At 45.4% G+C, this 21,187-nt stretch overlaps 1 protein-coding gene across 1 annotated transcript; it reads right to left on the bottom strand.

Annotated features, from left to right (window-relative positions):
• Positions 1-32: 32 nt before the first annotated feature.
• ALDH6A1 (aldehyde dehydrogenase 6 family member A1) lies at positions 33-20,993 on the bottom strand. Its single transcript, XM_081208978.1, has 12 exons — positions 20,857-20,993; positions 12,129-12,179; positions 11,769-11,843; positions 9,901-10,062; positions 9,111-9,189; positions 7,958-8,260; positions 6,483-6,604; positions 5,899-6,088; positions 5,077-5,258; positions 3,879-4,058; positions 3,206-3,304; positions 33-1,353 (listed from the first exon to the last, which is right to left on the bottom strand). The coding sequence occupies exons 1-12, from the start codon at positions 20,911-20,913 to the stop codon at positions 1,249-1,251; spliced, it is 1,605 nt and encodes a 534-aa protein (XP_081065104.1). The 5' UTR covers positions 20,914-20,993; the 3' UTR covers positions 33-1,248.
• Between the last annotated feature and the right edge of the window lie 194 nt (positions 20,994-21,187).

The raw sequence follows: 21,187 nt of genomic DNA, 5'->3' as shown, positions 1-21,187 counted from the left end.
TTAGATTGTTTTCCTGAAGAAAATCAGAAGGATTTTGAATTTAATAGCCATTTATTCATGATTAACACCAATGTAAGACACAACATACAGAGTATTAATCAATTCAATTATTCATTACCATTTTCAGTTTAAGCGCTTGCTGGTTACAAAAGGCAGAATATCAAATGAGTCCAATTTGTTTCAGTAGACAACTTAAAAAATCACTGCATGGTTTCAAAGTGGAAGAAAGGACTTTGAGCATGTTTTTTTATGCCACTAACATCCCTATGAAGCCAGATAGTTTATCCCTCCCTATCACATGACTGCATCACGCACAGCTAACCTATGCAGATCACATTGCTGTGCAATTCAAGGTGTCATCTCAAGTTGCATGTACTCCCACTATGCAGGACTGCCTTTAAATAGCCCTAGAATCGACAATTCTCCTTTGCACTAGTGTAATGGGAAGTAATATCCCAGTGAAAGCTAGACTGATAGAACCAATTGCATCTTTATGAAGGCTTATTATTTTTGACACCATGATGGTCTAGCAGCCCCAGAAGCAAAGATCACACATGTTTTGGTTCCAAAAATATTTAGTGCATAAATAAGGTATAGGCACATTGCTGTGTTAAGGTAGAAAATCTGTCTGCTTTAAAGCAGCTTGCATGCTGTTTCCATGCATCATGGGAACTAAAGTTCCCACTGGTAAGGTTTCACTGTCTCTTTGCAACAGCTATTTCCTATGTGTGAGATTCTTGGAGACTACTTTTTAAAGTCGAGTACCTGCACATTTACTGCTCAATCCTGTAATGAGTAAATCTGTTTCTCTGAAGTATCCAAAGTTTATTGCGGGGGAAAGCTGAATTGGATTCTGACAGCAGGACATACCAGCTGTGAACAGAGAAACAGCAGTAACAGCAGCAATTGATTCTTAAAAACTAACATCCCATGAAAAATAAAGTCTGGGTTCTCAGCACTGGGTTGCATGAGTGGGACAAAAGAAGCTGATTTTGTCTGTTTATACACAACAGATTATTTTCTCTACAATTAAAGAAAATACCTTGGGTTAGCCAGTATGTAGATGAAAAAAATAAAAATTTTGTGTTAAAGGGCCCTGGCCAATTTGATTTTAAATGCAGAGCCTGAAATGAAGCAATCTTTGTTATTTCTAGGGCAACAATGGCAACAGGGAATATCCAAGAGCAGCTTGCATCAGTGGGTGAAGAATACTTTCAGCAGCATCTTGAGCAAATTTAACAAGGTGCTTTAGTTCCCCATGGTTGGCATAACGACGGCAGGCTTGGCATCAGTAGCATCTTCCTCCTTCCACTGAGAAGTGATTGTCTTCAGCTGTGTGTAGAAATGTACCCCCTGAAAGAGACAAAGAGTCAGATGTTCATATCAGTTTGTGCTGCAGAGTCGCTGGTTTTAGTTTTAACCATAAGGCTGCAGGGGAACCTGCAGTCCTTTTGACTTTGTTGGACTCCAAATTTATCAACCCCAGGCAGCATGGCCCATGGTCAGGAATAATTAAGAGTTGTTGTCTAGCAACATCTGGAGTGCTATAGGTTCTTCACACGTGCCACAAGGCAAAATATATTTTCCTGCTCATTTTCTCTTGTCAGAAATACAGCATGCTGATAAGCCTTCCCTCTGTCTATCTCTTACAAGTTTTTCTTCCCTCCTTGGCTCCTCCTGGCTTGCTGCAGCATGCATCATTATATATATATATATATATATATATATATATATATATATATATATATATGTAGGTTTTGGTGTCTTCGGGTGTCTTCCCGTGTAAGAGTTGGGGTGTCTAGGCGACGTTTCGACGAGGTCTCACTCGTCATCTTCAGGCTGGTGCTTTCGGCTTCTTGTTACTAGAACAGAGCAGGATCTCAGTGTTTGAGTTCCTATAAATACTGTTGAGGGGGTGTGGTGTATAGCCTCCAACGTTCTGGGCAGATAGGAAGTTCCTAGGTTAATGTGCCTTTTCTTCTTTTGTTCATTAATTACTTGAGGGATATCTTGAGTGATTACTTGAGTGATATTCTGAGTACCACTTAGGAGGGTCATTAGGTGTGGATTAGTTGCTAAAGCTTTCGTGTCTTGACCTCTTGACCTTGTGAAGAGTTTTTCTGAGAAGATGGCTGTACTGCACTTAGTTGTGCTCTGGCTTGGCTTCGTGTATAGGGGCGAGCTGTGGTTTTGTGCCCTGTGCCAGCCAGATCTGTGTAGGGATTGCAGGGGGGTGCAGCATCCGGAGGTGCCACTATGGTTTGGCTACTGGATGGTGTCTGTAATTTATCTGTGGAGAGGGTCTGGGTTTGGGTCTGGTGTGGTTGATTGGAGATGGCGTTCTGTGTGCCTCTGGTTCTGGTGTCGGTTTTTGTGGGGAGGGCTAATTTCCAGATGTCTGGCAGGCGGGACGTGTCGTCACGCTTGTTCATGTTGTGAGGGTGTTTCTCTATCTCGATGGCTTCCATGATTATTCTCTTGTGGTGATGTTCCATGTTAAAGAGCAATTTGGAATCTGCAAAATTAATTTCGTGTCCTGTTTCTTTCATGTGTTGGTAAAGAGAGGAAGTTTTTTCTTCTTTTTTGACGGCATTCTTGTGTTCTGCGATACGTGCATTTATTCGTCTGTTTGTTTGTCCAATGTACGTGGCTGGGCAGACTTTGCAGGGTATTTCATAGACCCCTTGGTTTTCTAACTGGATTTTAGCCAGAGCACAACTAAGTGCAGTACAGCCATCTTCTCAGAAAAACTCTTCACAAGGTCAAGAGGTCAAGACACGAAAGCTTTAGCAACTAATCCACACCTAATGACCCTCCTAAGTGGTACTCAGAATATCACTCAAGTAATCACTCAAGATATCCCTCAAGTAATTAATGAACAAAAGAAGAAAAGGCACATTAACCTAGGAACTTCCTATCTGCCCAGAACGTTGGAGGCTATACACCACACCCCCTCAACAGTATTTATAGGAACTCAAACACTGAGATCCTGCTCTGTTCTAGTAACAAGAAGCCGAAAGCACCAGCCTGAAGATGACGAGTGAGACCTCGTCGAAACGTCGCCTAGACACCCCAACTCTTACACGGGAAGACACCCGAAGACACCAAAACCTACATTCCTGTACCCGTGAAAATCTACGAAAGCATATATATATATATATATATATATATATATATATATAAAAATAAAACCTTAATGGATTACCTGTTTGCCGTAGAAATTGGTGTCCCCCCTGAAAGACCCGCGAGAGCCAGTGAAGGAGAACATTGGCAAAGGCACTGGAATTGGAACATTCACACCAATCTAAAGCAAAGCCAAAATTGATAATTTTATTATAAATCAAAGAAAATGCACAAATAAATCCAAAAAGAGTCAGGCTAGGCTCAAGGTAACCTGGATTCAAATCAATGCTCTGCTATAGTCTCACTGGGTAAGCACTGAGCAGTTTCTTACTTTGTAACCTCAGGGCCAAAAAAGAAGAGAAGGAGAAAGCTTTTGCATTTTAAAAAACTTGCACGTTGAATGCAGTAATGCATTCAGCATCAGTTTGGTCCTCAGTTCGTTAATAAAATAGCCTTCAGTATCTCGTTGGTAGCATGGCAAATGGCTCCACAAAGGGAAAATGGGGCAAGTGTATTACATTCAGATGGCGATCTCTCAGTATGAAAGGCCACACAGGAAAGAGGACAAGGTTCTTGCACCTTTAGTGTTGGAGAGTGAATTTCCCAACCCTGCTATCCAACAATCTTTTCACTAAAAGATGCTAAAGATGGAATGTGGGACAGTCTGGATGTAGAGCATCTGCTCTGTCATGGAGCTATGATGGAGCTAAAACAGTATCCTGAGCTGTTCAGCACGAACCTCAACCTTGACATACCTGCCCAACATCTACTAAGTGAGAGTACTTCCGAGCAGTGGCACCATTGGTGGTAAAGATGGCTGTTCCATTCCCATAAGGATTTTTATTGATTATTTCAATGGCTTCATTCAGACTGTCTGCTTCCAGAACCACTAGAACTGGTCCAAAGATTTCCTCCTTATAGCAGGTCATATTGGGCTGTCAAGAAAGAAGCAACTTTTAATTGTACCGCACGTCAGATTCTGCAGAAATCTTGTTTCTGACACTTAACACAGAAACATCCTTTTCCTTCACAGGTCATCACCCCAAAGGACCCTTCTGTTCCTTTTGATGAAATGGCTACCACTCTAGGCTATCATCCCTCCCTCCAATATTGAACTCGGATAGTGACTGTTGCCAGGATTGTAACCAGACGGGGAGACTAAGAAACAAGAAGGAGGCTATCACCAAGCTTGGGAGGGGAGAACCCCAAGGTTTGCAGAAGTACATAAAAAAGACAACCACCACCTAATGCAGGGGGTTGGGGAGGAAACCAACAAAAAGCAAGAATGGTGAGGTCTGAATATACTCAGTAGGCAAGAAATGTAGATGAACAATGGAAAGGGGGGAAATGGGATTCTTCTCTCAACAACTTCACAGTGGACTGGCAGGACGGAATGAAGTGAGGTTGCAAAATGTGTTGTAGTCTTGTGACCCCTACAATGACCCCAGTGAAAAGTATTCATTTATTAAACAGATTTTATCCCATCTTAGAGCATATTGCCTCGCAAGATGCTTCACAAACATAAACATTTGAAAGGCACATTGAAACATCAGATACAACCAATAAATGCCATGTTGCACAATTGTTCAAATGCCAGTCACATCTAAGGCATTCAAAAATGTGCCAATTTACCATTTTTTTTATTCAGGGAAAGGCTCTCCAGTGCATTCCAGCCTTTATTATTCCTTATCCATCCATTCCCATATATCCACCAAACATCATTCTTGAACTTCACCACTTTTTGACTACCATTCCACATTCTAGCCACAGCTCACTTCAATATCGGGACATTTGCAACATTTCACTATGGCACAAAATATAGCTGTGGGCCAACACCAGTCTTTTGAAGACCAAAGGGAAGGCTACCTCTTGGAACATGCTGGATCAATGTTCATGTCTTCCTTAGTTTTAAGGTGTTTTAATTTGCACCTGCTGATCAGTACATCAGCTCACCTTGACCTTCGCAAGGATTGTCGGTCCAACAAAATTGCCATTTTCAAAACCTTTCACTCTGATATTTCGTCCATCAAGAAGGATGCTAGCTCCCTCCTTTGCTCCACTGTCAATCAGTTGACAGACACGCTCTTTGGCCTGGGGACTGATCAGCGGCCCCAGATCTGCTCCAGGCTGGTCTCCTATGACAAGACACAAAACCTGCTCAAATCCTAAACTCTTCTTTTTAAACACCTAACAAAAATCAAGCAATAAAGCAAGCAATGTCAACATAGGAAATTAAACATGGTCCTCATGATGCAGCCTTGTAACACTGCTACATGTCTAGCCCATCCAAGGCTAACTGTGCTCTTTAGCTTCAGTCACAGGTTTATTTTAATAGTGCCATATATTCTGATCCTTTTCAGCGTAGCTAAGTAATTAGCTAGCCAGCTATGCAACTCTTAATTTTGGTGACAAGGCAGTGAAGTTCCATAAAGTGAACATGGTTTTTATTATAAGGTTAAATGCAATGAGCGTTCCGAGATCTTATTACATTATGAAAAAGCAGCGACTGACCCCACAAAGAAAGCAAATTTATTAGACACTTGAGAGGAACAATTTAATGGACAGAAGTTGCACTGATCATCTTCACGGCTCCAAAAATGAGCCTTTAACAAGCACATTACAACACACATTCTAATGCTCTAGATTAGACAACCTGTGGCTCTCCATGTGTTGCCCGCATGTGTGGAGCCCAACAACATCTGGGAGGCGACAGGTTGCCCACTCTTTTTCTAGATCTGCAGAAATTGGATTGGATTAAAACAAATGCACCAGCACCTGCATTAACTCGCAGCTTCTTGGCTCTCTCCACCAGTTCGGGCAGCCAGTTCCGAGCCTCTCCCACCAAGACTGCTGTGGATAATGCCATGCAACGTTGCCCAGCTGCTCCAAAAGCTGCTCCAACCAACTGATTCAGGGTGTTCTCCTTATTGGCATCTGGCATCACTACTCCATGGTTCTTGGCTCCCTAGAATGAAATGTACTTTTTTTATTAAAAAAAAAGCTGAATATATATATATTAAGCAACAGTAATCTTCAAACATCAGCTTAAATGGTCCCAGACCTTCAAGGAAAATGTGGCTGTTACACCAATGTAAAATCAGAACGAAAAAAGGTGCAAGGTGTCACAAAAAGTTTTTTGAGATTTTCTGCTAGATAATTAAGTGCTCCTGAATATATGGAGTATTTAAAGGTTTCGTGTTAACCATACTTAAAATGACTTTGAAGTTTGTCCTTTTTGACTGTAACATCAGAACTTCAGAAATACAATTCAGGACATTAAAATTATAGATTTTTTCCAGGATCATCAACAACTATCCTATAAACAGAGATGTCAAGTGGTGTATTATGCGGAGTTTTACCATATTGGCCTGCACTCTCTTGCCGTTCTTGGAACCCCTTTCATAGATATATTCTCCAGCCTGATTAGATCCTACAAAGCTGATTGCTTTGATATCAGGGTGATCACAAATAAAATTCACGGCTGAAAAAAGAAAAGAAAAACAAAACACTGTTCATTATATCTCATCACCGAAGAGCTCTCCATCTTTGTGCTGTGGTAACAATAACCTAAACAAATAAACCAAATTTCTCCCTACATATATTAAGTAAAATAGAAACATCGTCACCCCTCCCCCCACCTCTTTCCCCCTTTTCTCCCTAATGTCTCAACAAATGAAACTGATTTGTAAAAATGTTACATTTGGGGGGGGGGGGAAACGAGAGAGAGAGAGAGAGAGAGAGAGAGAGAGAGAGAGAGAGAGAGAGAGACATTGCACATACTTTTGTAAATCAAGAAAAACTTTAATAAAAATACATTAAAAAAAAAATTAACCAGATTTCTCCCTCTCTCACACTCCAATGTTCTCACAGAACATCCTTAAAACAAAAACACTCTCCCATTTGGGCTCTCTACTTGGCTCACCAACCCTCACACCTTCCTTGTTCCCAGATCACTACACAAACACATGATCTGGACAAGCAAATAACCTGGTCACACTTGCAAATAGGGAAGACCAAGAGTGGTAAAAGGGGGAGATTTCTTTCTAGCCTTTCAAGGCATACCTCTTGAAGGAGTGGGGAATTTGCACCTGTGATTACCAGGATCAAAGTGGGAAAGATGGAGAAGGCGCTTACAGTGGTGCCCCGCAAGACAAATGCCTCGCAAGACGGAAAACTCGCTAGACGAAAGAGTTTTCCGTTTTGGAGGTGCTTCGCAAAACGAATTTCCTATGGGCTTGCTTCGCAAGACGAAAATGTCTTGCGAGTTCCTGCTGGTTTTTTCCCCTCCCCCCCTTTTTCTAAGCCGCTAAGCCGCTTATCAGCTGATCCAATCAGCAGATAAGCCGCTAAAAGCAGCTAAAAGCGCTAATCCGCTAATCCTTCAATGGGCTTGCTTCGCAAGACGAAAAAACCGCTAGACGAAGAGAATCACAGAACGGATTCTTTTCGTCTTGCGAGGCACCACTGTATTTTTAAACAGCTAAAAGAGAACACAAGCACCCAATCTTGGCTATATAGCACACCCCTGCCTGCATGATATCGACATGCTATCAACCCCACTCTGCCCCTACACTACAGCCTTGGAGGCCTGCCCTGCATTTGTTATTGTTATTATTAGCTTTTTATTAAATTTCTATACTGCCTTTCATCTGAGGATCACAGGGCCGTTTACAATACAAAAACACAAAAATGCAGAACACCGTAACAAACAAAAGCAATTCCCCCTCCCCAGTTTATGGGTTGTTTAATTAGCCAAAGGCCTGGAATAAGAGGAATGTTTTTGCCTTAAACATTTTGTAATGAATGGCGCCAGGCGAGCCTCCCCTGGAATTACCTGCGTGTTGTCCGTGGATGATGTTCAGTGTTCCATCAGGGGCTCCAGCATCCTGCAGCAGCTTTGCAAGAAACATGAGGGCTCCCGGCACCCGCTCGGAAGGCTTCATCAAGAAAGTGTTCCCGCACACCATGGCCATGGGAAACATCCAGAGAGGAATCATGGCTGGGAAATTGAAAGGTGCTATGCCTGCGCACACTCCCAGAGGCAAGCGGTAGGTGTAAGTGTCCATATCTTTAGTGATGGAGGGAAGGGTCTCGCCCAGCATAAGGGATGTCACACTACAAGCATGTTCAACGACCTCTGCAACAAAGAACAGGGACTTCTCAGTTTCCAAATGCCCCTGGAAATGCTCTTTTCTATAGGTAGGTAAACTAAGGCCCAGGGGCTGGATCCGGCCAATCGCCTTCTAAATCTGGCCCTTGGGCGGTCCAGGAATCAGCGTGTTTTTACATGAGTAGAATGTGTGCTTTTATTTAAAATGCCTCTCTGGGTTATTTGTGGGGCCTGCCTGGTCTTTTTACAGGAGCAGAATGTATGCTTTTACTTAAAATGCATCTCTGGGTTATTTGTGGGGCATAGGAATTGGTTCACCCCCCCAAAAAAATATAGTCTGGCCCCTCACAAGGTCTGAGAGACAGTGGACTGGCCCCTTGCTGCAAAGGTTTGCTGACCCCTGCAGTCTTTTCAATGTCCTCACAACCTGGTTAGCTTTTCCAGCTCCTTCACTATAACTCATACAATACAATCACCACCATCCAGAAATACTCCTTATTCCAACAGGGATAGGCAGCTGCTTGAGAATTACTTTGATTCAGATAATTAACGGGTGAGGTGGATTCATGTCCAAATGGAGACAGGAAGTATGGTAACGGGATTCTAGCATAAAGGAATACTGTCAGTATTATCAGAAAGATATCAGAAAGGAAAACAAAGCTCTTAGCATTTCAGAATATACTCGAAATATACAAAGCGAAAAAAGCAGAAGTGTTGTTTAAAATTCACAGAATACTTAGAATTCCTTCTTGGAAGGTTACAGAAGGGGCTATCCCTCCAAAGGCCCTAGAACGTCTAGTACTCAGAAGTATTCTGCTCTTCCCTCAGCCCGTGAAAAGCCATTTTCTATGTACAGCAAGAGGTGCCGGCAGCTTACGGAGGCCTCGAAACACATCTCCCTCAGCATCAGCCAGGGTCTTCCCTTGCTCTAAGGTGATCAGTTTTGAAATTTCTTTCTGGTGATTAAAAAAAAGAAAAGAAAAGGTAATGAGAATTCCTGAAACCGAGAAAAGGGAAACTCAACAAAGGTGGAAATAAAGCTCATCTACTGAACCAGAAGGCAAGAAGCAAGATTTACTGTGCTGCAGGAGGCCAAGTGCAATAGTAGGGAAAAGCCACTCTGCACATGAGTAATCACCACCTTGCTCCCATCTTATTCCTGGCTGTACGCAGCTCGTGGATGGGTCATTTGGATCACTCAGAATGAGAATAAAATGCAACTTTGCAAAAGAAGAAGAAGTAGTCTTAAAGACTAATAATGTTATTCTGGCATAGGTTTCAAGGACTACAGTTCACTTCATCCTGTTTCTAGGCAGGCTATGAACTCTATGTAGAGCAAGATAACATACCTCCTGAACAGGGTAAAATTATTTAATGTGAGAAGAGGCTTGTACACTTTATTTTGCTCATTTCTGTAACGATTTTGCAGGGAAGGCTATCTTAATTCCCATTTTATAGCCAAGGGCCAAGGGCTATAAAATTATTGTCTTTCAATCAGGCGTTATACTAATTTTATTAAATAAATAATAAAATTAGTATAACGCCTGATTGAAGAAAAAACCCCACCACAAAGCATTTTACAAGAATAAATCAATAACATTATCAGGACCCACAGTTTAAAAATAACTGTTCAAAACACACACAATCTGGTCAGTCCAGTTCCTCACCAGATTGTCTTTGATGAGCTGTTGGTATCGCAAGAAGACTTGCTGCCGACTCAGAATGGATGTCTCAGCCCAGTTCGGTAGAGATTTCTTGCACGAAGCCACTGCTGCTTCCATCTCACTTTGTGTAGCTTTGGGGACACGACCAACCACTTCGTTGGTGGCCTGTTAGAATAGTAACACCAAAAAATGGTCATTATAAATGTGCCACCGACTCAGGATTGCCTTAACATAGGAATCCACAGATTGTGGCTAAATTTCAGGGCCAACTAATTATCTTCTAGGAGCTAGTTGCAAAGTCCAGTCCAGCCCAACCTCAATTTCAGTGGGTCACTCTCCCAAGTAAGGATATTTAAGTTTACGGCCTTAAATTCATGATAAACTGAGCAATCCTAACCCCTGACGTGCAGGGAGTGGTAGAATGCTGTGGCCATTCCTGCAGTCCATGACAGCTGGGATGGAAGTTTATTATTTCTCTGCACAATACCCATTACAAGGGTTGGGACAACCAGAACCCGGAAACAATAAGTAAAATGGCTCCAAATCTGCTGCAACAGACTTCCATGTCCTGTGCAAACAGAAAATGCTTAGCTGATTATGAACCTTCTTCTTTGAAGGCACTAATCAAGGAAGGGTGTCATCTCTAATATATAGAAATAGGATTTCTTGAGAATCCAAGATGGGGATGAATAGCAAACGTTTGAGTCTCAGCTGCAAAGTTGCCACGTCTCTGAATAGATCTGCAGGGGAGGAAAAGGAATGCAGCATGCTTTGCTAACAGCACATGAACTCATGTCTGACAATCAGGGATTTAACTTAGGGATTGTGGTAGATGACCCTTGCTCTGAAAAACGTGGTGAAAATTAAAGGGTTCAGGAACTCAGACCAGACCAAATTTTATTAAATCATACACAGACTGTTGGGGTCTGCTAATTGGGCCCAATCTGCCTTGGTCGACTTTACTAAAACAAAACTTTACAAGAGAGAAAAACTCCCAATAATTACACAGATTAAAATAGCCCAGAAAGTAAGAAAACATTAAGCACAACCTTATCCAGCGAATTAACATAAGCGCTTACATTTAAATCTCAATAGTCTGAGCAAGATGCTGTCAAAAGCCCAAATAAATGCTGACCGCTGGCTGGCTGTGGAGAGATCCCACCAATCCAGGTTTTATGGGAACTTAGACCGTGGGTGTTTACCTCTTCCACCCCACTTACTGTACCTTGTGACACTGTCCTTGAAGCCTTAACAGGAGACATCTGTATGCAAGCTCATTATTTTTGAGGTTCTAACCCATTCCCACAAACCAGTCTTAAAAGGGGCGATATCACCACAGGGACACATGGCTTTAAAATTGCCAGACTAGCCTCCACATAAAATCTGTTGTAGTTTGCCCCACTAGGAGGACTCAGGAGTACATTAAGCAAAATAATGTCAGTGATTATGTACCTACACTTAGTGTCTGAAATCTTAAGCCAGGGATGGGGAACTCATAGCCTTCTGGATGTTACTGTCAACTCTCATCAGCCCCAGTCAGAATGGTCAATAGTCAGGGATGATGGGAGTTGTAGTCCAGCGACATCCAGAGGACCACATGTCCTTGCCACTGCTCTAAGGTAACTGCTTTAAGTTCCAGCCAAACAACTTTATTCCTCTGTCGGTGAAAAACTGGACCACATGACAGCTCATGCAGAAAGACGTTTTAAATTTCAAGCTAAAGACAGCTGTGGAATTCAGACTACTGAAGCGATTCCATTTTAAAGTGTTGCTCTTGAGTGCCTCTTCCTTCTTACACTGGTCAACTGCACAATCCAACCCTTTCCTGCCTCAAAGAAGAGTAGCACAAAAGAAAAAGGAAGTTTACTTACTGGGTTGTGAATATCAATCCATTCATTACTTTTGGAATCAACAAATTTGCCATCAATGAACAGCTTGGTTGTTGGCTGCAGAATACAAAGGGTTGGTCAGTGCCAGAGTTTATCTGAATGCTGAAATACCAATCAAGCTAAACTCTTCCACATACTTAACATAAGGATTAAGTATCAATTCTTTTTTCCTTTCTCTCCCTCTAATTCTCTTCACGGAGCTGCAGTCATTTATCCACATTTATCTGCAACCAAAGTTAATGAATACTGCCAGAAAAGTGGGTTGAGAATTTGCAATCCACAAGATTGTTTAAAGCCAATATGCTTGCAACTGAAACTTTATTTTGGAAGAAACCAACTCACCACTGAAGATGAATAGGAGGATGAAAAATGCCAATTTGCCTTCCTCTGGATCTACAAGATGGAAAAAACAGGAACACAGAACTTACTCAGCAGCACAGCTACAATTTTCTGTGAAGAAATTCAGCTATCCTAAATTCACCCAAGGCTGTGCCAGGAACAGTCGACGTATTCATTTTCAAACTGCCATAATTTACTATTGCTTTGTGTCATATGCAAATTTGTGTTCTCTTTTGCAGGTGAAGTACAGCGCCAAGGACTGAACTGGGGCCACAAATAAGTATTAATATGCCTGACAAACATGGAGAAATGAAGGCCCTGAAAAAAGACTGGGAAAATTGAGGGGCGGGGGAGAATGTTTTTCTGTTTTTCCCAAAGTCTCTTTTTTCTTTTGGCTTTCTCCCCAAATAAATAGAAAATATCTAGGTTGCGGGGAATGGATTATGAAGTCATTTCCTTTAGAACGATGAATGAAATGTTTAAGACAAAATGTTCCTATATCTAGTCCCCCAAAATTATATCTAGAAACGATGTAACAGGAAGACTTTTTTGTAAGACTATGTACAGCATCAGATCATTACAATTCCTGTACACAAAGGACAAGCAAATCCTGAGTTGCAGACAGAGAACAACCCACAAATGCAGGCGCAAGATGCATTTCTGTGGAAGAAATTCAACATCATGCTACGGTGATTGTTCACCACCAGTGTGGTGTAGTGGTTAAGAGCGGTAGTCTCGTAATCTGGGGAACCGGGTTCGCGTCTCCGCTGCTCCACATGCAGCTGCTGGGTGACCTTGGGCCAGTCACACTTCTCAGCCTCTCTCAGCCCCACTCACCTCACAGAGTGTTTGTTGTGGGGGAGGAAGGGAAAGGAGAATGTTGGCCACTTTGAGACTCCTTAAAGGGAGTGAAAGGCGGGATATCAAATCCAAACTCTTCTTCTTCTTCTTCTGTTAGGGCAAGCATTTTGGCTTGCCAGACAAAATTATCCCCCCTCTGCTCCCCTGTGCACTGTTGCAGGAGTTCTCTTGAACCCCTCCCCCCTCCACAAGCCAATTTCAGGTGGCATCGAGTGGTGTACGGGAAGGAAAGTCCTTGCCCAGAGCTTCTGCTGATGAAACTCATTAGTTGAATCCCACCCAAAAGGAAAGGGTAGAGAGGCTTGTTTCAATCCATGCAAGCCAAGCCTTCAGTTTTTAGACATTCATGATAAATATGAGATGTAATAAGAATAATTCTTATTTGAAACATACATTTATGCTTATGAGGTTTCGGGGGAAAGTACTAGACTGTATAAATATTACCCTTGGGGGGGAAGCTAGCATTGTCAGAGGATAATATTATTTTAAATTATCTATCTACGACTTGGAATTTGACAACTGGTCAACATAAATAGATTCTCTGCACCCTCACTACTGCTAAAATACTGATAGTGATAGAAGAGATGACAACTATTGCAAAATACAAATGGAGAGCTTATAGACATAGACTGCATATAGACAAATATTGCTATTTGGAAAGCATTCATAAAAATATAGTAGGTTATAAATAAATGTATATGTATTGGAATAATAATTTCATTTATAGACCTTTGTGTTATATATGTATAGAATTATAGGGGTTTTTGTATTTTTATGCACCTTTTCTTTTCCTTTTTCTCACTTTATTTTGTTCATCTGAAATCTTTTCAATTGTAAATTTAAAAGTCCATAATAAATATGATGGCTTGGCTTCTCAACCATGATTCATACTCACCTGAGATATGGATATACAGTGGTACCTTGGAAGTCAAACGGAATCCATTCGACTTCCAAAATGTTCGGAAACCAAGGCACGGATTTGGATTTGCTGCAGGAAGCTCCTTCAAAATTGTCAGGAGAAGGAACTTCCTATGTACTTTTAAGCCATTTGCAAATATTCCCTTGGGTTTGCACGACTAAGTTTCTCCACAGCACTCATTAATCACAGCTCTGACTTCCTACCTTTCAGAGTTTTAGCCAATGAGTGAGCAGGCTCCTATCTCACAAAGCAATTCCTTCAAACGTTCCTTGCACATTTTGCTTTTGTTCTACAAGGGCAAGAGATTATTTTATGTTTAAAGGAACTTGTGAGGGTTTGATTAGCTGCTTGTGCGTGAAAACGTGCTCCCTCAGAGTTTGTGTGCCCCCACAAACCTCTGTGTGTGACGGAGCTCCTCAGACATGTCTGCTCTAGTCACTAGTAGAGTCCGACAGTGGCTGCCTGCGGAAGCGTTTCCAGCAAAGAAGTTCCTTAACGGAAACGCGTCTCCTGGACTCACGGCGTGACAGTTTCCTGCGAGGTATGGGTCTCCCTATGTGAGACTCAGATACCTCCCCACTATTTTCGCTGGAAGCGTCCCTGAGCCCTCCCTCCTGCTCACATTCCCTCAGAGAATCACTCCTCCCCCTGCTGGTCCCTGCTTCAGCAGTTGAGTCTCTTTCATCCTGCCTGAGTCCCTCCACCACCTGATGCTCTGATGGCAGTTCCCTGACATCCACTTCCCCTCCAGGGCCCCCCTCACCCCCTCCCAATTCCTCCCCCCTGGGAGGTGAAGGGCTAAAACCCCGAAACGAATCTTCCTCATCTTCTGACGTCTCGAACAATTCTCTCCATCGATCGTCGTCCTGGCCAGCTGAATCCTCCTCCTCTTCAGAATCTGGGAACCCCTCCAACTCCTCTTCCTCGTCGGTGGTGGCAAAGTATTCCCTTCGGAACCTCGCTACAGGCTGAGGTTTACGTGGGAACCTCTGATGAAAAGTCTCTATTAAAACCTCGTCATTGACATCCTCTGCCCTAACCCAGGTGTTTTCCGACTCCGGTTCCCCTTCCCACATTACCAAATACTCTACTTGATCTCCCTTCCACCTGGAATCGAGGATCTCTGCTACATGGTAGCTGTGTTCCTTCTCCTCCATTGCTGGTCCCCTAGTGACCCTCCCCTCACTGTCTCCTCTATACGGTGACAGCAACGACCTGTGAAAAACTGGGTGCAGCTTCATGTGGTTCGGTAACCGGAGCCTGAAAGCCACTGGATTGACCTGCTGTATGACTTCAAATGGACCCAGCCTTTTGGGTCTTAATTTCTTACAACCTCCTTTGAATGGCAACCCTTGGGTAGACAGCCACACCTGGTCCCCCACCCTGATGCTTTCACCTTCCCTTCTGTTTTTGTCTGCTTGCCTCTTATATTCCTCCTTAGCCCTGTTTAAGTTGAGTTGGAGCTGGCGATGGATCGCTTCCATTTCTTCCACGAACTGTTCTGCAGCTGGAACGCTCCAGTTCTCCCCCTCCCCCCCTGGGAAGGCTCTGGGATGGCACCCGTGATTGGCCAAAAAGGGGCTCATCCCCGTGGACACGTTCTCTGCATTGTTGTAGGCAAATTCTGCCAACGCCAGCTTCTCCACCCAATCATTCTCCCTGTCATTAACATAACACCTCAAATATTGTTGGAGAACCCCATTTGCTCTTTCCGCCTGCCCGTTGGTTTCAGGATGACGGGCCGTCGAGAAATTAACCTCTACATGCAGTAAGCTCATGAGCTTCCTCCAGAACCTGGAAGTAAATTGTTTCCCTCGGTCTGAAACCACCCTCAAGGGGGCGCCATGCAACCTAAACACATTCTCTACAAACAATTTGGCGGTTTCTTCTGCTGTAACCGCATGTGAGCAGGCTATGAAGTGGGCCATTTTAGTTAACAGGTCTACTACAACCATGATGGCTGTTTTCCCTCTAGACCTTGGCAGATCAGTCATGAAATCTATTGCCACTGCTTCCCACGGTCTCTCAGGTGTGGGCAGTGGTTCTAATAAACCAGCCGGCGCCTGCCTCTCCCCCTTGGCTCTTTGGCATTGTTCACACCCTCTCACATACTCCCGCACATCTTCCCTGACCTTGGGCCACCAAAATTCCCTGGTAACCAGCCACATGGTTTTGTGTTGCCCAAAGTGCCCTGCTGTGGGGCTATCGTGCAGCTGCTTGAGTACTTTCTCCCTCAATTCCCCTTCAGGTATATATAACGCTCCCTTATAATACAATGCCCCATTTCTCTCCTCAAAACCACCGGGTTTGTCTTCCTCCCCTCTGAGATCCCTGAGTTTCCCCTGGGCGTATGCATCCTGCACCGTACCCTCTACCAATTCCCTTTGCCCCACCAAAGTCGCCCCACACACCCAGCGGTCCTCTGGAATGATATGGGTTTCTTCGGGTGCTCCCTCCCCCTCCAAATATTCAGGTTTGCGTGAGAGAGCGTCCGCCCTAACATTCTCTGGGCCTGGCACATAACAAATCTCAAAGTTAAATTTGGAGAACTCTTGGGCCCATCTCAACTGCCTTTGGTTGAGCACTCGCGCCGTTCTCCAGTACTCTAGATTTTTATGGTCCGTGCACACTTGCACTTTATGTTGTGCACCAACCAGCAGATGCCTCCATCTCCGGAACGCCTCATGAATAGCAAGCAGTTCTCGGTCGTACACCGTGTAGTTCCTCTCGGATTTGTTCAGCTTCCGCGAGAAGAAGGCACACGGACGCCACTCCGACTCCTCCTTCCCCGGCTGCAGAAGAAGCACCGCCCCTATGGCTCTGTCAGATGCGTCTGTTTCCACCCTTAGCTTCTTTCGTAAATCCACATGCAGAAGTTGTTCTTCAGAGGCGAAGGCCCTTTTCAGTTCCTCAAACGCTCGCTCCGCCTCCGCCGTCCATACAAACTTCTTCTTACTGCTGAGACAGTCAGTGATGGGCGCCGTCAGATGGGCGAAGTTGCGGATGAACTTACGATAAAAGTTTCCAAACCCTAGGAACCTCTGCACATCCTTCTTGGTTTTGGGTGTTTTCCATTCCAGCACTGCCTGTACCTTGCCGGGATCCATGGCCAATCCCTTGTCTGACAGGCGGTACCCCAGGAATTCCACCTCCTTGGTATGGAACCGACACTTCTCCAGTTTGACCCACAGCCTGTTGGCTTGCAGTCTGCTCAACACTTCTCTGACGTCTCTCACATGTTGCTCCTCATTCTCAGAATACACCAACACATCATCTAGAAAGGCAACGCAATTCTTGTAGAGCAAAGGGCCCAGCACGTGGTTCATAAAAGATTGAAAACACGCGGAGCCTGCTTGTAATCCAAATGGCATAACGAGGTATTCAAACGCCCCCAAAGGGGTAAACATGGTGGTTTTCCATTCATCCCCTTTCCTTATGCGTATCAGGTTGTACGCCCCCCTTAGATCCAGCTTTGTGAAAATCTTTCCCTTCCTCACCATGTTCAAAATATCATCAATTCTGGGCATAGGGAACGCCACCGGTTCAGTCACTGCATTCAGCCGCCTAAAATCACATACAAGTCTCGGCTTGTCCGCATTTTTTTTGTCCACAAAGAACACTGGGCTCCCCCCTGCTGCTTTGGACTCTCTGATGAAGCCTCTCTTCAGGTTCTTGTCAATGAACCCTCGCAACTCCTGCATTTCCCTGTCTGACATGGCATACACCTTGCCCACGGGAAGCTGTGCTCCAGGGAGTAAATTGATCTGACAATCAAAGGGTCTATGAGGTGGTAGTTGGTCAGCTTCCTTCTCACTGAACACGTCGCTGAGATCTGCATACTGTGGTGGTACCTTCACCTTCCCCATTACTTCAGTCCCTGCTAGGGTGGCTTGGACCCCTACGGAACCCTTCTCCCCTTTGCAGTGTTCTAGGCCATGTGCTGAACCAAAGGACACCACTCTTTGATGCCAGCCAACCAGCGGATCATGTAGAGCTAGCCAGCTCATTCCCAAAATAATGGGAGCGCCTCCCAGGGTGGCCACATTAAACGCTATCAGTTCTGTGTGCCTTGCCACCCTCATTATCATTGGGACAGTCTGCAAGCGGACTCCTCCTCCCAACAACTCCCTGCCATCAATCGTGGTCACCTGCAGGGGGTTGCTTAAAGGGATGGTCTGTATCTGGTGTTCAGCAGCAAACTCCTTGCTCATAAAATTGCAGGAGCTGCCTGAGTCCAATAGCGCCTTTATTTTTAGGGGGTGCCCATTCTGCAGCTCTAGCGACACTTCAATCACTAGAGCAGGTCGAGGAGCTTCTGGCACGGGCACTTTCACTGCTCTTTGGCCTGGCTGCAGTGCCCCAATTGTGGCAACCAGGCGTTGGCTTTTACCTGCTCCTCTCCCCCTTCTTCTCCCCCCTCAACAGCTCCCACCATCCCTTGCCATTCCTTCCTCTGGGGGCAGACTCTGGCAAAGTGGCCTGGCTGTTGGCAGAGATAGCATTTCCGGGGGCCCTTTCCCTCCTTCTTAGCTCCCTCGCTGGTTTTTGAAAATGCGCGCGCGCGCGCTGTTCCGATTTCCATCGGCTCTGCCGGCGGGAAAGCTGGCTCAGGAATGTCTGGAATGCGGAACTCCTTCCAACGTTCCCCTCTCCCTTCCCGCCTCTCCAAGGCTCTTGCCTCCTGCCGCGCTCCTATGGTCAGCGCAGATTTGGTCAGCTGATCCATAGACTCCGCCCTGGGGCTCCGTGCCAGCTCGTCTTTCACCCCCGAAGAAAGACCTTCTTCAAATAGCATTTGAACGGGTGCCGCCGATAAATCCCAACTCAGTCTGTGAATCAGCATGGTAAACTCAGTCCAATATTCACGGACAGATCGACTCCCCTGCTTACAAGCCATTAGCTGTCTGCGCACCACCCCTTCCTCAATATCGCTGGAAAACATGATATCCATTGCACGAAAGAACTTCATTGTGTCCTTTAGTATGTCATTGTGCGTTGCCATTAGGGGTCGAACCCAGTCTCTAGCCCCTTTCTCAAGATGCCCAATTACAAAAGCAACTCGCGATTCCTCATCAGGGAACTCATCGAACTGCACATTAAGGGCATATTGCATCTCTGTCCTAAAAGCATGGTAGTCCTTGGGGTCCCCCCCAAATTTCTGCACCAATCCTGGTACCTTTCTGGGGAATTGAGTGGCTCTCCCCTTCTTGTCTGCATCCTGAGCCCTTCTCTCCTCCAGCCTCGCCGTCTGCAGGGCCAGTTGAACCTCCAACGCTCGGTATCTATCTTCCAAGCTTGGACCAGCTCCAGCCCCTGCTCCTCCGGTTCCGGTTGGTTCGCTCATGATGCCTTCTCTTGCACAGGCAGCGTACAAAGACTGTCGGACTGCTGTGAGGGTTTGATTAGCTGCTTGTGCGTGAAAACGTGCTCCCTCAGAGTTTGTGTGCCCCCACAAACCTCTGTGTGTGACGGAGCTCCTCAGACATGTCTGCTCTAGTCACTAGTAGAGTCCGACAGTGGCTGCCTGCGGAAGCGTTTCCAGCAAAGAAGTTCCTTAACGGAAACGCGTCTCCTGGACTCACGGCGTGACAGTTTCCTGCGAGGTATGGGTCTCCCTATGTGAGACTCAGATACCTCCCCACTATTTTCGCTGGAAGCGTCCCTGAGCCCTCCCTCCTGCTCACATTCCCTCAGAGAATCACTCCTCCCCCTGCTGGTCCCTGCTTCAGCAGTTGAGTCTCTTTCATCCTGCCTGAGTCCCTCCACCACCTGATGCTCTGATGGCAGTTCCCTGACAGAACTCAAAGTCTGGGCCTGATACAGCTGTACCCCCCTGCCTGGACTCCCAGCGAGGGCCCTGTATCCATTTGTCATAGAAAGCCAAAAAGGTTTATGCCTTTTTTCCCCTTCTCCAAACTTCTGCACTGTCTCTTTCAAGCTCCATAGATGAGACCGTAGTAAAGAACCTGCAAGATTTTCCATTGTGCATTTCATTTGGAACTACAGCATGTCACACAGTTGTAGAGGGCAGTAACCAATTCAATAGTCATTTCAAATACAACTTGTGGTTAATTAAGATCTACAACACATATGTTAATTCTGTAGTGAGACAGGTTTACTCGGGTTGTAAGTCGCTTTGGGGTTGTCCCAGGGTTGCAATTGACAAATAAACAAGCAAATACTCTGCAAGGCAATTAGAGAGTTGAACTGTCATGTATGAACGGATCCCTGCATGTACTTGTCCCCATAATCACAGAGCGGTGTGTGTTCAAGGCGGCTATGCACACTTACTACGGAGGAATTTAGCAGAACTAGCCTCCAGGTAAATAGGCATAGACCAGCGTGCACTGCATACATTCAACAGTGTTTTAGACTTTGGAGAAGTACAATCAAAAGCAAGGGTGGGCAGAAGATAAGCCCACCAGCCAGTTTTCCGTGGGATTCTTCTTGCAATGGGCTCCTGCCTGCATGGATCCCGGTCTGATCCTACAACACGCTTTGCGATGTCCTGAGGCGGCTTATGTACACTCAGGGATAACTGAAAGCAAAGGGGAGCGATTGCACCTTCGCCTTTCAGAAATCCCGAGTGTACCCTCGCTTCGCACGTGAGAAAGCAAGCGGGTCCACCCACTCAAGGCTGAAGTTCGCTGGCTCCTGCGAAGCGATCCCCTTCGCAAGCCAGATTTCATCGCCTTTTGCAAGGGGGGCGGAGCGAGTGCGGTGGGACGAGAGTCGATCCCACTCCAGGGGCTATTCCGGGGGTGTGTGTAAATTATCCCCCTGCCCGCTCGCCCGTATGCGTGCTTGGGAGTATTCAGGAGGGCAGTTGAAATGGAGGAAGGGGCAAGATCTCCCGCCTCCCGCGGACCCGAAACCCCCAAAAGGAGCCCTCCCCATTCCCCCCACCCCAGTCTCTTTCGGGGCCGCTCCCACTCCAGCATGCAGTCTCACCCCGAGCCAGAGGCGCCGCCCTCCCTGAGACCCCCGAGCCGCAGTCACCGCCGCCATTCTGCCAGCGACCACCTGCCAAAAGGCGCCCCGCCCACCTCCAGCTCAACCATCGAACCCCGCCCGATCTTTGAGCTTGGCCAATGGAATCACGAGCCCCGACGTTTTCTCCTCCCCTTTCTCCCTTAGCATGCCAATGGGATAGTGCTAGAACCTGGCTCGGACCCACCCCTTCAGCTCCGGGTTTCGATTGGCTACGTTGCCGTCAACGCCCCCTCTAGGAGAAATCTGACTGGATGGGTCTCCCCTCCCATCCCTGCTCTCTCTCTCTCTC

The sequence above is a fragment of the Podarcis bocagei genome, assembly GCF_964188305.1.
Source record: "Podarcis bocagei genome assembly, chromosome: 1".
Classification (NCBI taxonomy): domain Eukaryota; kingdom Metazoa; phylum Chordata; class Lepidosauria; order Squamata; family Lacertidae; genus Podarcis; species Podarcis bocagei.
This window is presented reverse-complemented; position numbering and strand designations above follow the sequence as displayed.